Below are 13,196 nucleotides of genomic sequence, written 5' to 3'. Positions count from 1 at the left end.
AGGTGATGGGTTGGAACCTCATAATTACTGATTGTTGGCAATGATGGGCACCTGTCAGAAGATCTTTGCCATAATCCTCCCATTAAGACTTACTCACTGGGCGAAGGAAAACAAAATACTCAGTCCTTTTCAGAACGCTTTTAGGGAAAACTATAACACAACTACCAACATGTGTGTATTGCAGTATTTAATAGCTGAAACGGATAATGAAAATAGGCCAAATTTATACTGTTGTTTTATAGACTTCAGTAAAGCCTTTGACCTTATTCCGACAGACTTTCTCTGGCGCATGGGGGATAGATGGTAACTTGTTATACTATATCCAACAACTGTATACAAATACATCTATTTCGGTTTGTTTAAATCGTGCAGGATTGTGTGCGAAATACCAAGCCACAAATTGTGGCCTTAAACAAGTGTGCGTTTTGGCCCCAATCTTGTACAATTTATAGACAGCAGATTTGAATCAGGTCATTGGTACAACTCAAAAATTTCCACCAAAAGCAAATGGTGTGTGGATACCATGGCTTTTGTACACCGACAATATTATAATCCTAGACCTCACACGAATTGGCCTACAGCACTCAATGAGTGCTCTAGGCATATATGCCATTAACAATGCTATGGATATAAATGTGGATAAGTCAAAAATCATGACCTTGGGTAAACAGACACTGATGAAGTGTAAACACATGTGGCATATAACAAATGTTTCTATGGAAAGGGTAACTGAATACATATATCTGGGATTCCCTATAAAAATTAAATCCAGTTTGACTTATTACGGTGAGAAGGTCATTGCCAAAACTTGGAGAAAATGGTTGACCATCAAGCATTATATAGCACATTGTGGTGGACATATTATCGTGGGCCTTCTCGAGATTTATCGCTCAAGCATGGTCCCAAGCATACTATATGGACTGGTAGCTTTAACAGATAAGCAAGTACGCTGGCTGGAGAAATGTAAGGGTAAATTACTGCAACTGCCATCAATGTACCAAACTCTGTGCCGGTTGAGGCCTTGAGACTGGAATTTGAGACAACATCAATAATGACAACTTGGCAGATTCAAAGAATTTTGTTATATGCAAAATTTCTGAAGACTAGTCAAAACTCAAATGAGTTATTTCTGTTGATGGGAAGCAGGGACCATACCGTAGGGGAAAATGCTTTTATTAATTAACTAAAAACAGCAGATAGTTTCATAGAAGCATTGGATTTGGAGCCAGACATCTTAAGCACAGATCCTAACTATGAAATCAAGATAAAAAACAAATCAAGATGCTGGGATAGGGTGATGAACGTGGATGAGCTCTCTGATAAAGTAAGGTGCAATTAATATTCATGACAAAGCTTTACATGGTATAGGTCATGTGGCTACTTGACTAAATTATACTCTATGGAATTAAAACGCTTTGTACCATGTCTGCGTTTAAACATATTACTTACTATGGACTATATTGGTTCTTGGCAAAATACTCCTGCTGAAGCACGCCTCTGTAGATTGTGCCACAAGGTGATTGAGACTAGCCGCCACATCTTGACCGATTGTGTGTCAATGAAAGATTGTCATAGGAAGGCTTATATACATTTTGTGCACGGATTCGAGGACATTGCTAAGGACCAATTTTGGTCTTCTTTGTTTGGGGCTAATTGGATAGTAATAGCCTCAGCTGCCTATTATACATTGAAGGAAGCAGAAAAGGAAATGTAATTTTAAAACTGACAGAACCTGCCGATTAATTTTTAACTTCAGCTATCAACTTTTTAAGTATTTGTGTATTTTATGCCATTACGAAGGGCAAAATTGTGAAATTGAAATGGATTCTATCAATTTTCTTAAAAGCTGTTTTTTCTTATAAATGTGCTTAAAGTTTTTGTAAATAAACTAAATGCACAAATAAAAATGAAAAATAAATACTTAAAAACAAATATGGTGCCCTTACCCACCCGTTTTATGCCCCGAACTATGGGGAATGGCTTAGTGTTGTCCCCTCCATTCCCCCATCTAACGACTGCCATGTTCTTGGTGTAGAGGGAATGAATGCATTTCAGCAATTTCATTTGGATACCCTGTTTCTGGAGCATTTCACACAGTAGATCTCGATTGATTGCATCAATGACGGTCTTCAGATAAGCGAATAGTATGTACAATGGCATTTATTTTTTAAATAGTTCTGGATAATCAGAATCAGCTTAAAGGCTTGTTCAGGGTGGGAGAATCTTTGTATCCTCGATCCACTGTAAGAGTCTGAAAGTTAATATTTAAGTGTACACTTTCCCTATACAGTCAAGCAAAGACATCTGCTGAAAATTGAAGGGATTGCTGCTGTCCCCCTTCTTAAAGATCGGGGCGATTTCTGCAATATGCCACGACTCAGGGGGACGATGGTTTTGGTTAATGATATTAAACATTTTTAATCAGATCTGAAACGCAATTTGGGGTTCTGTTTTCAAAAGCTCCACTGGTATGCTATCTGGTTCTAGCGCTTTCCCATTTCCTTTTATTGCTTTAAAGCCTTAGATACCTCTTGGTTTGTGAACACTAGGGAAAATACCCTGTAGCTCTCGGTGGTATTTACACGGTTGAAAAGCCACTTTCACCTTGATGTACACCATAAAGTGCCTTAAAGTGATCAAACCATAGGTGGCCTTAAGTGGTCAATGCTGGTGCCAAGCTAATGGTCACCCAGCCGAACGTCACAAGCCTCCAAACATTATTGTTAGTACTTTAGCTAAATTTAAATATATTTTGTGTGAATGTTTCATTATTGAGATACAAATGCTGAGTGAATGATCTTTTTTGTTCCCTTAGTCATCAGGGAGGGTGGTTAATTCTCATTTTCTTTCCATTTTTTAAATAAATACCGTGGATGGTAACAGAGTTTTCAAGGTATGATTTATAATATTTATTATGTGATTTATATTGTGCTTCTACTGGAAAACCTGTTCCTGTTTTGAAAAAGGGTGGCGTGGACCTGACATTTATTCTGAAGTTCTGGTTGGCAATAGCATTTAGCCAAGGACAGTGGTGATATCTCTTTGAAAGTTCTATATTGTGATGTTCAGCCGGAACGGAATTGTGCTGTTGAAATCTGGAATGCTGTGAACAGTGAAAGCGGCTGTACCACCTGGCATTCATGCACTGTCCTAAATCCATGTAATGAGCCCGTGGTTCAGCAAGAAGTAGGCCTGCCCATGAATTTACTGCTGGGCGGCAGCGAAACAATGGTAGGTGACATCTGTCAGCAAGGCAGATGAATGCATGTCTACCCCCAAACAGTGCAATTGGGCCTAGAAGGTAAAGCATGCTTGATATCCCCACTTGCCATCTCTAGATCTTACCTTGAAGGAACCCGTCTTCTGAAAGATCTCACACTTGAAGTAGAGATGACGCTGTGCAGACTCGTCCAGGCTTGAGCTGGTCATGATCGGGGTCTGATGAATCAGGCCTTTGAGATACACCTGAGCTTCTTCCACATCTGCAAGTGAGAGGCAGTACGGGGAGTCAATGTTCCACGCGTTGGGCATTATTCTGAAAGAAGGGATACAAAATATATACAATTGGTGAGCTGCAGGAATGGAAGCAGAGGCAAAGGACTGGAGCAATTAAAGACCGGGACCACAGCTTCCCGTTAGGAAGTATTATTGAAGATACACAGACTCTGAGGTCGTAACTGACTTTTTTCCACACTGTGTATGCCTTCCTCTACCTCCACAGAGCCATTCTTACCATGTCATATAGTGTGTGTATGAAGGCGAGCAATAGTGATATTCACCCAATATCCTAGAGCTGAACTGGGGAGGAGCTGGGGTCGGTGGTGCGTATATATTGAAAGCTGTCTTTGAGATGGGTACACTGCACTTTTGCACTCTGTATCCTGAATGGTCATAACAACCCAATTTGGTCATAACAACCCCATTTTATTCATTGTACTTAGTCCCTGTAGATGATTGCATTCCACTGTATGCATGTGGGGGGATGTATGTAAGACCTGGCTAGTGCCCTATGATTATAATTTAAAATTACAATTGGTTATTTATAACGCACTCAATACCCAGAGGTTTCTAAGCGCGGACCCACAAATCAAATCTCTGTTGCCCCTCATCGTCTTTGCCCATGAGCTATCCTCCCAAGACAAGAGTGTGTGCTGCATGGTCTCCGCCAGGATTCCTGCTTTGTGAGTGAGCACTGCGGATTCGGTGAGAGATCTCCTGAGTTAAATAGGAAAGCTCCCCTGCCTTTACTTGCTCTAATATATATATATGTATATTCAACGTGCTTTGATGACCAGCCAAACTAAAAGTAATTACAAAATGCTCTAAAGCTCCCTATGTGCTGCTATTTATTGCTTGGCATATACAGTGTCAGAATGCAAGGCAAACCCTTGTCCCGACCAGATTTTAATCCTGGGAGCGTGTTTACATGGGCTCTGCAGAGGCCTCCATTTTGGGTCATAGGACACAAGAGGAAAGTCTGACTGGGAGTGTGAGACATTCTAATACTGGCAACCACACTATAATCTGGGACTGAGCAGTGACACGGAGGGGGACACACTGATCTCAAATGGTTTGACTCTCCCTAACTAGGAGAATGGCTATTCCTTCTCCAACAAACTCCCAGCTACACTCCAAACTCCTATCTTTACCGAATTGTGTGCAATGCAAGGCAGATAATACAACTACTCTCAGAAAGGGTTTACGACTCAGTGTAGTCCAACTCCGGTCCTCGAGGGCCGGAATCCTGACGGTTTTTCAGGATATCCCTCATCAATATTCATGAGGAAAAATTGCATACATTTAGAGTCATTGTATGCAAACTTACCTCATAAATATTAATGAGGGGTATCCTGAAAACCCAGCATGGATTCGGCTCTCGAGTTGGACAGCGTGAAGTGGGGATGGCAAAGAAAGGAATGCACATCTCTGCAGTTCCCAGAGATATCTCTGTTTGGTGATATCTCAACATGGAAATGGCGTGAACTTTTGGTTGTTTCCTGTTATGTTGGGAGTAGAGTGTTGAATGTGGAGTGTTCTGCCATTCTTCCCCACATTGTTATGTGTTCTTTTGTATAGTAAGTTGGGGGTTAGGGCATTTTGGCATTTTAGTCCAGGGTGATTTTTCTTCAGTACATTTATCATCATCATCAGCTTCTTTCAGCTAAACATTTCTATAAAGTACATATTACATATAAAAAATAAAAAAATAAAGAATTATGGTACATAAAGGAGGGAAGAAATACATAACAGTATCATAAAAACCATGCAATGTATATCCCAATAAAAAAACTCTGTTGTGGGTAATTTATTTGTCATGCCTCATCAAAAGGATAAGTTTGCAAACTTTGTTCTACAGCGCCATACCCAAATAGTTTGAAACTGCTAAAGTTGGCCAAGGGCTGAAACCTTATTTTAAAAAATACCAAGGCATGAAGGGAATTTAATATCCCATTCTGAATTACATAATGTGAAATTAATATTTTCTGCGCTTTGCAGTACAGCTTGCACGTCAGCCGAAAGTGCCTCTAGGGTTTCCTCCAAAATTGTACACAAAAAAAAGCATTTATTCAAGTTATCTGGAAACCATTCGGTAGTGTTTGATTCAATACAGAGGATGTTTAACCTGGAAAAACATTCTCTTCTGCGGGTCAGTGAGCCAGCCAGGAAAGGTATAGTTCACACCCAGCTAGACTGGAGTGCCAAGTAATTGTGGGTTACAGCCCCACCAGCATTCTTCATGATAATCAGTCATTGCCCCTTCTTCAAATTTGGATTTGGAGAGATGGCTCATGGAATGATTATTTGGCAAGGAAGAGTCCCAGAGGTTACTTAAATCTAAGTTAATGACCTGCTTTTAATTTGGGTTAGCCAATTCCAGCTGTCACTGCCAGTGTAACTGGCCAGATCCCATCGAAGATTTTTAGGGAGAGTTAATGCTTCCATATTGTTTAGGTGAAGCCAGCATACAACTAGGCCTAGTATTATTACACATTCTAAGAGGAGCAGGCCCACTTCTTTTTTTTTGTTTAATCATTTTTATTAGGTAAATTCATAAACAAGTAATATAAGTATATGGTGTAAACATTTTAACATTTATGCTCTCTTCGAACATTATAACCATAAACTTTGATAAAACGAGTTAATAAAATAAATGTGATACGATTATTTTACTGTATAGATTTTGAGACAAACAGGGGGTGACAGAAACAAGATAGAAGACAATAGGAAAGGAGAGAGCGAGGGCATACGTGATCAAGAATTGATTATGCTTATTCAAGATTGTTAAGGTAATGAATAAACACATTCCATTTTTTATTAAAATTGTGCAAGCAGTCCAAAGAGAATGCGTGACATTTTTCAATCCGATGAATGGAGCAAATAGAATTCCACCAGATATTATAAGATAAACTGGATGTACTCTTACAATTATAAGTAATGTTATGAAAAGCAATACTGATGAATACATTGTATAATGCAGGAGATTCAACATGTCGTATAAACGGGTTAACAATAGAGCCAATCATAAGATTAGAGAGTGAAAAATGTTCTGTAAAATGAAAGATCATTTGCAGACATGACCAGACCTTTGTCCAAAAAGCCTAAACATATTTACAATTAAAAATTGAATGAAGAAGATCGGCATTTGGTTCCCTACAAGACCAGCAATTGATGGGTGAGTTACCCACTACTTTGGCAATTCTCATGGGTGTAAGGAATGCACGGTGTAAAATAAAGAAGTGGGTTTGGGTACGATTGCCAGCTGCTATAGACTTAGAGTAACATAGTTTCCAAATTTGAGGCTACAAATCTGAGGTAGGTTGAAAGTTACAGTCGATCTCCCATTGCCTGGTAATACTAGAATTTAATAGATTGGGAGAAGGGGAATCATTTAGCAATGCATATAATTTGGCTGCTCTAATGGAAGGATTGCTGGTTTAAAAAAGTCAGAATAGGGGTAGGGGATTTTTGAGTCAGTGAGGGCAAGGCTTTAGTTAATGATTTGAGGAGGGATGTGTGAAAGGGGAGATCAGATTCAGGGAAATTGTATTGTTTACGCATCTGTGCAAAGGGGATTCCTACGGAATTGTGGAGTAAAGAGTACCATCTATAAATAATAATGGGGTTAGATTTGGTATAGCTGTGTTTATTGAACCAGAGGAAGATGTCACCTGGATTGGTTTCATAGTAAGAGTTGGAAGTGAATGTTTATGCCAAATGGATTTGAAAAAGTGCAGTGAAGGAAGTGAAGTAATATTAGGCCATGAGGATGTAGTTAAGAATTGGGAAAGGGAAAGTAGGGAAATAATACTGGCCTCTACATTGATCCATAAAGGAGCGTTCTCAAGATGGGTTTCATAGTGTTTAAAAATAGTTCATTGTTTTACGACGAAGGCTTTATGATACAATTGAAAGTTCGGAAATTTAACTCCACCTAAAAGCTTAGAGAGTCTTAGTTTGTTGATGGCAATTCTCAGTGTTTTATGGTTCCATTAGAATTTAAGAAGTAGGGAGTCAAGTCTTTTGTAAAATTTGGTGTGAATTGCTACAGAACCATAGAGAAAAGAGTAGAAGATAATGGGGCTGATCATCATTTTTATGGAATTAAGACGGCCCCACCAAGATAGGAAAAGAGGTGACCATCCCAAGATCATTTTTGTTACTTTTTCGATTGAGGTTGGTGTTGAGGGTAATAGTGGTGTGAATATCTTTAGCAATATGAAGCCCTAAATATTTAATATGCAAAAGTTGTCAAGCCATACCAAATAATGGGTTATTGGTTGGATTGCAAGCGTTAGTGAGAGGCATAGCCTCAGATTTATCAAAATTTAACTTGTAGCTTGAAACAATGGAGAAATTATTTATGGTATACGTTAAAGATTGGATGGAGGAGGCAGGATTTGAAAGATAGAGTAGGATGTCATCTGCATAAGCAGATCCTTTTATTTCGATTTTATTAATGGAGATACCTTTGATGTTGGTGTTTGTTCTGATACTCTGTAAATGGGGTTCTAGTGCAAGGTTAAATACCAAGGTTGACAGGGGGCAGCCTTGGTGAGTATGATAGGATATGATATAGCATTTATAACGCGCCTATACATAAGTGTTTCAAGGCGCGATGAGGCAAGGGGGGCAACAGAGGGAAGACAGACAACGATCCTACTAGGCCAGGTGTCATTCAGATCGTGCAAGTGCATGGGAAGGGGGAAAGTGGGGGCAGTGCAGTACATGGGATAATAGAATAAATAACAATAAGTAAAAGTATGGCCAGCAGGTGGCAAGGGTAAGTGCAGGCATCAGGCGCCAAGTGCTGTTAGTGGGACTGTAGGGATATAGAAAAACAGTCCCCAAGAGCAGGGTTGGCCAGGAAGGCAGTGCAGGTGTGCGACTGGCGGGGAGGGTACCCGGGCCCGCGATCAGAGGGTGGCCGGGGAGCCAGTGCAGTTTCAGTTTCAGCCACGAAGTCAGCAGGGGAGACGAGGAGAAAAAGTAGAAGCAAAGAGAAAGGTCTTGAGGTGCTTCCGGAACCGGAGATGATTCTCCTCAAGTTTCAGGGAGGTAGGGAGGCTGTTCCAGAGGGAGGCCCCAGCCAAAGAAAGAGATCTACCACCAACTTGTTGCTTGGAGAAGCGAATGACCCTGAGGGAGTTTGAGGTGGATGAGCGATGAGCTTTAGAAGGAAGGTATTTAGGAAGAGAGAGTTGAAGGTATTGAGGCCCGAGGCCCCAGAAGACCTTGTGGACAATGCAGAAGGTTTTAAACTTAATCCTCGCAGCCACTGAGAGCCAGTGCAGAGATTTCAGTCCTGGAGAGACACGATCCCTGGGCTTGAGGCCAAAGACAAGTCTTGCAGTCCTGTTCTGATGAGTTGCAGAGGGTGGAGAGTAGAAGCAGGCAGATTTAGAAGGAGGCTGTTGCAATAGTCCAGCCTAGAGAGAACCAGAGTTCTGGAGACAATGAGCCTCTGGGGGAATGAGAGGAAAGGAAGAATACCTCTGAGGAGGTGCAGCTGGTAGTTTGACTTCTTAGAGACGTCCGAGATGTGAGGAGAGAAGCAGAGTGTGGAGTCGAAGATGGCACCCAGGTTTTTAGCCTCACAGGTGGGAGCAGGAAGAAGCCAAGAGAGGCTGGCCAGAGAGCGACAGAAAATGAGCTGAGTGTCATCCAAATAGCACTGGAAGTTGGGGCAGAGCACAGCAATGTAGTGGGCAAGAAGTGCGAGGTATTGATTGAACAGCCAGGGAGAGAGGTTAGACCCCTGTGGAACACCACAGGTAGAGATAGAGGTAGAGAAGAGGAAGGGCACAAGTTGAAACTGGTAGGGTCGGTCAGAGAGGAAAGAAGTCAGCCATGCCAGGGCCTGACCGGTGATCCCCAGGTTATCACGGAGACAGTTGAGCAGGATGGCATGGTTGACCGTGTCAAAGGCAGACGAGAGATCAAGTAAGATGAGGAGACAGGGGGTGTTGGAATCAAGGTTGGAGAGCAGGTCTTCACGGATGTTCAGGAGAGCAGCTTCCGTGCTTCTGGCAGCTCTAAAGCCAGACTGATGATCATGGAGACAACCAACAGATTCAGTGTGAAGATTGAGCTGGGAGATGGACAGCTTTTCCAAGGGTTTGCCCAGGAAAGGAGTGCTGGAGATTGGGCGATAGTTAGCCGGGCAGGATGGGTCGGCAGAGGTTTTCTTAAGAAGAGGGTGCACAAGTGAGTGCTTCAGGGGGGAAGGGAAGACTCCAGTGGCGAATGAGTGGTTGCAGAAATCGGCCAGGGCAGGAGCCAGGGAGTCAATGTGGTCCTTGATGATTTTGGAGGAACAGTGATGAACCTGTTTTGACAAGGCTTTCATCGATCAGACTTGTCTAGAAAACACATCTGGGGAGAACAGGGTACCTCTTATTATTTGGAAACAATGGGAGAGAAAATTATTGATGAGAATTAGAGTGGTAGGAGAGGAGTATAACACTCTAATCTGATTAATAAAATAAGGAGAGAAGCCCTGCCATTTTAAGGAATGGAACATAAAGGTCCACGATACATGGTTGAAGGCTTTTTCAGCATCAATGGCTAAGAGGGCTAAGATGTCGTTAGAGTTCTGGGACTGAGAAAGGGAATTAAACAAAAGCCTACTGTTAGATGAAGCCCAGCGATCTTTGATAAAACCAGATTGGTCAATGTGTATACATTTAGCAAGATATTTTTCTAAATGTTTTGCCAGAATTTTAGCAAATATTTTATAGTCAGAGTTGATAAGAGAGATAGGCCTGTAGTTTTTAACTGACGAGGGATCCTTATCGGTTTGGGAAAAAGTACAATAAGCACTTCACCAAAGGAACCGGGGCTTTGACCAATTTCAGCAAAGTAAGAATATAATTGTAAAGGTTTTGGTGCAATGGAATCAATACATGTTTTATAGAAGTCAATGATAAAACCATCGGAACCTGGGGCTTTATTGGGTTTGAGTTCTAATATGGCTTGCTTAATTTCTGTTAAGGATACAGGTGTGTTAAGGGGGAATGGTCTATGGGATCTAAAGAGTTTTTCTTTTCTTCAAGGAAAGAATGGATTTCTGAAGTCTTAATAGAGGTATCAGGAATGGTCTATGGGATCTAAAGAGATTTTCTTCTTTTCTTCAAAGAAAGAATGGATTTATGAAGTCTTAATAGAGGTATCAGAGGAATATAGGTTGGAGTACAAGTCCAAGAAGGTGCCATTTATATCCTTTTGATTGGTTAATCTATTACCATCAGTTGAGATGATATGGGTGATGAGCGATTTTCCTTTCTTCTTTTTTAGATAGGATGCTAAAATGTTTCTGACTTTCTTGGATCCACTGTAGAATTTGGAACTAGATCGAAGTATAGAGTTAGCAGCTCTATCAGTGCATAGTTTGTTAAATTCGATGCCTTTATTCATGAGAGCTTTTGCAACATTAGGATCAGGGTTAGCATAGTACGGCCTTTCAAGATCTTTAATTGAGGTCAATAATGTGTTATGAGTGGATTCAGATTGTTGGTTTTTAATAAAAGAAAATTGAATTATAAACCCACGGAGGGAGGCTTTGAAAGCGTCCCAGTTATTATGCATGGAGGTATGTTCTGGACGACTGTAAAGAAAGAACTCTTCGATGAAAGAGTTGGTTTTGTCAATGAACGATCGGTCTTTAAGGAGAAATTAGTTACATTTCCATCTTGGAGAGAGTTTAGGTATATGTATCCATTCTAGAGTAGTAGAGACAGGTGCATAATCAGAAAAGGTTATGGGGCCGATCTCAGAATTAATAATAGTGGAGGCTAGTGAAGGGTTAACAAAAATATAATCCAACCCAGAAATAGATTGGTGAGAGGGAGAGTAGAAAGTATAATATTTTATATCAGGGTGACAAAAGCCCCAGGAATGAATCAAATTGAGATTTTGTAGCAAGTTGAGGAAACTACTGCGAGATTTGGAATTGACAAAATTGGAGGTAAATTTGCGATCAAGGGTAATGTCAAAAACCTGGTTTACATTTCCACATAAGCTAAGCCTATCTGGACTCTTCTGAGCAAGCTTTAGATTAAAATTGGACCGGAAAAGGGAGTTCGGGGTGTTGGGACCATAGACATGGATTATTGTCATGATCCCAGCAAAGGAATACAGATCCCATTTAGAAACACTAGGGAGGCAAGAAATCTTATATCAATCAGTGGGTCAACAGTGGCTACATGCCTGGCGCAAAAGGCATTTGCCTCACTCTTAGCATTGAACCCATAGGCTCATTATACTTGCATTGCCTTCCCTACACTCAACATGGCTGCCGCTAAGTCCATAGTTAACTCGCAGTGCATCCTACGCCTGTTGCAGAGGGAGATATTTAAGCCTCGCCTCTGCTGGAGCGCTCGCTTTGCGTCTTCTCCGCTGACAGCGGGTAACGCTTCCAGCGATCTCCTGACAGAACCTGCCAATAGAACAAGAGGTTAAAAGATATTCATTTCCACAGCAAATCAACAGAATAAATACCAGTAGAATTGTAAAGACTTACCGAACCGAAGTTTTCTTCCAAGTTTTTTCCTCAGTCTGCTGTTATATTCATAGTCTCCGCATCTTCTGTCAGAAGTTCCGTCACAGCCGCAGCATTTCTTGTCTCAGCAGCCTTCGTTCATGGTCGCAGTGCCTTCTTCCAAATGTTTTCCTCAGCAGTCTCTGCATCGTCCTAAGGTATTTTCATCAACAGTTTCTCCAAAGGCCTGCAAAACAAAGGTAATTAGTGAATGAATGAACTTGTAAAAAGTAAATAAAGAAGAAGTTACATATGTGTTTACCTGAAGTCTCAGCAAGGCTTTTCTTCGCTTTATTCTTACCGCGCTTGTCTCTGAAGGCAGCTATTACTCTGTTTCGATGAACTGACTTAATTTAAATTTCCTCAAAACGAGTAAAGTTGGAGCCATACCGCAGCATCTGCCATATTCAGGGAACTAAGAACCTGCAAATATAAAGGAGAATTTTAGTAAGAGAGATCTCTCCAACGTAGGGGCAACTCAAAATCTGATGAACTGTACATAATTATATTTTCACCAAAAGACTTACCCCAGATACCTCTAGAAGAGGCTTGGACATCATTCAGTTAAGAATCTGTTGACACAACAGCCTCCCTTAGATTAAAAGTTACCAATCCAAAAAGCCCCTGTAGAATACAGGATGGAGAGCTCCACAAAACATAAGCATGGGTGAGAAGGGAGGGTTATTTCAAAGGTACACTGTATCACAGTTTTTGTTTGTGAATGGGAAATACAATAGTTGTGTTGTTACAATTGTTGTTTCCACAGAATCTGAGCCCAGATAACAGGTCCTCTTGCTGAAAAGGCATTACGCTCCCGCTGAGACCTAAGGTAAGCGTTACAATTATAGTTACTGGCAAGTTGTTAGTAATAGCTTCTATAATGATCCACTGGCCTTCGGGATCTTTTTCTTCATTGATTAATGTGAAGTTTAGGTGTTTATTGATCAAAATAGAGACACAACCTTTTTTGTCTAGAGCATTGGAGAAGAGTGTATGGCCGACCCAAGAGGCTCTGATTTTGAGGTTTTCGCTATCAGAGCTCAGATGAGTCTCTTGGAGACATGCAATATCTGCTTTAATTTTTGTAAATTGGGTAACTATCTTGTTGCATTTAATGGGGTGATTTAACCCTTTGACATTCCAAGTAACAAACTTAATA

The 13,196-nt window shown here is 40.8% G+C and overlaps 1 protein-coding gene across 1 annotated transcript in view; it reads right to left on the bottom strand.

Moving 5' to 3' along the window:
• Positions 1-13,196, bottom strand: part of LOC138488409 (serine racemase-like) — a 227,582-nt gene that overhangs the window by 168,838 nt on the left and 45,548 nt on the right. The window contains exon 2 of the mRNA XM_069615349.1: positions 3,346-3,535. Coding sequence (XP_069471450.1) covers positions 3,346-3,531 — 186 coding nt within the window. The 5' untranslated portion in view covers positions 3,532-3,535. The remainder of the gene's footprint in view (positions 1-3,345; positions 3,536-13,196) is intronic.

Source organism: Ambystoma mexicanum, chromosome 9 (assembly GCF_040938575.1).
Source record: "Ambystoma mexicanum isolate Mex_15411 chromosome 9, UKY_AmexF1_1, whole genome shotgun sequence".
Classification (NCBI taxonomy): Eukaryota; Metazoa; Chordata; class Amphibia; order Caudata; family Ambystomatidae; genus Ambystoma; species Ambystoma mexicanum.
Note: the sequence above shows the minus strand (reverse complement) of the source record. Positions and strands in the feature narration are given on the sequence as shown.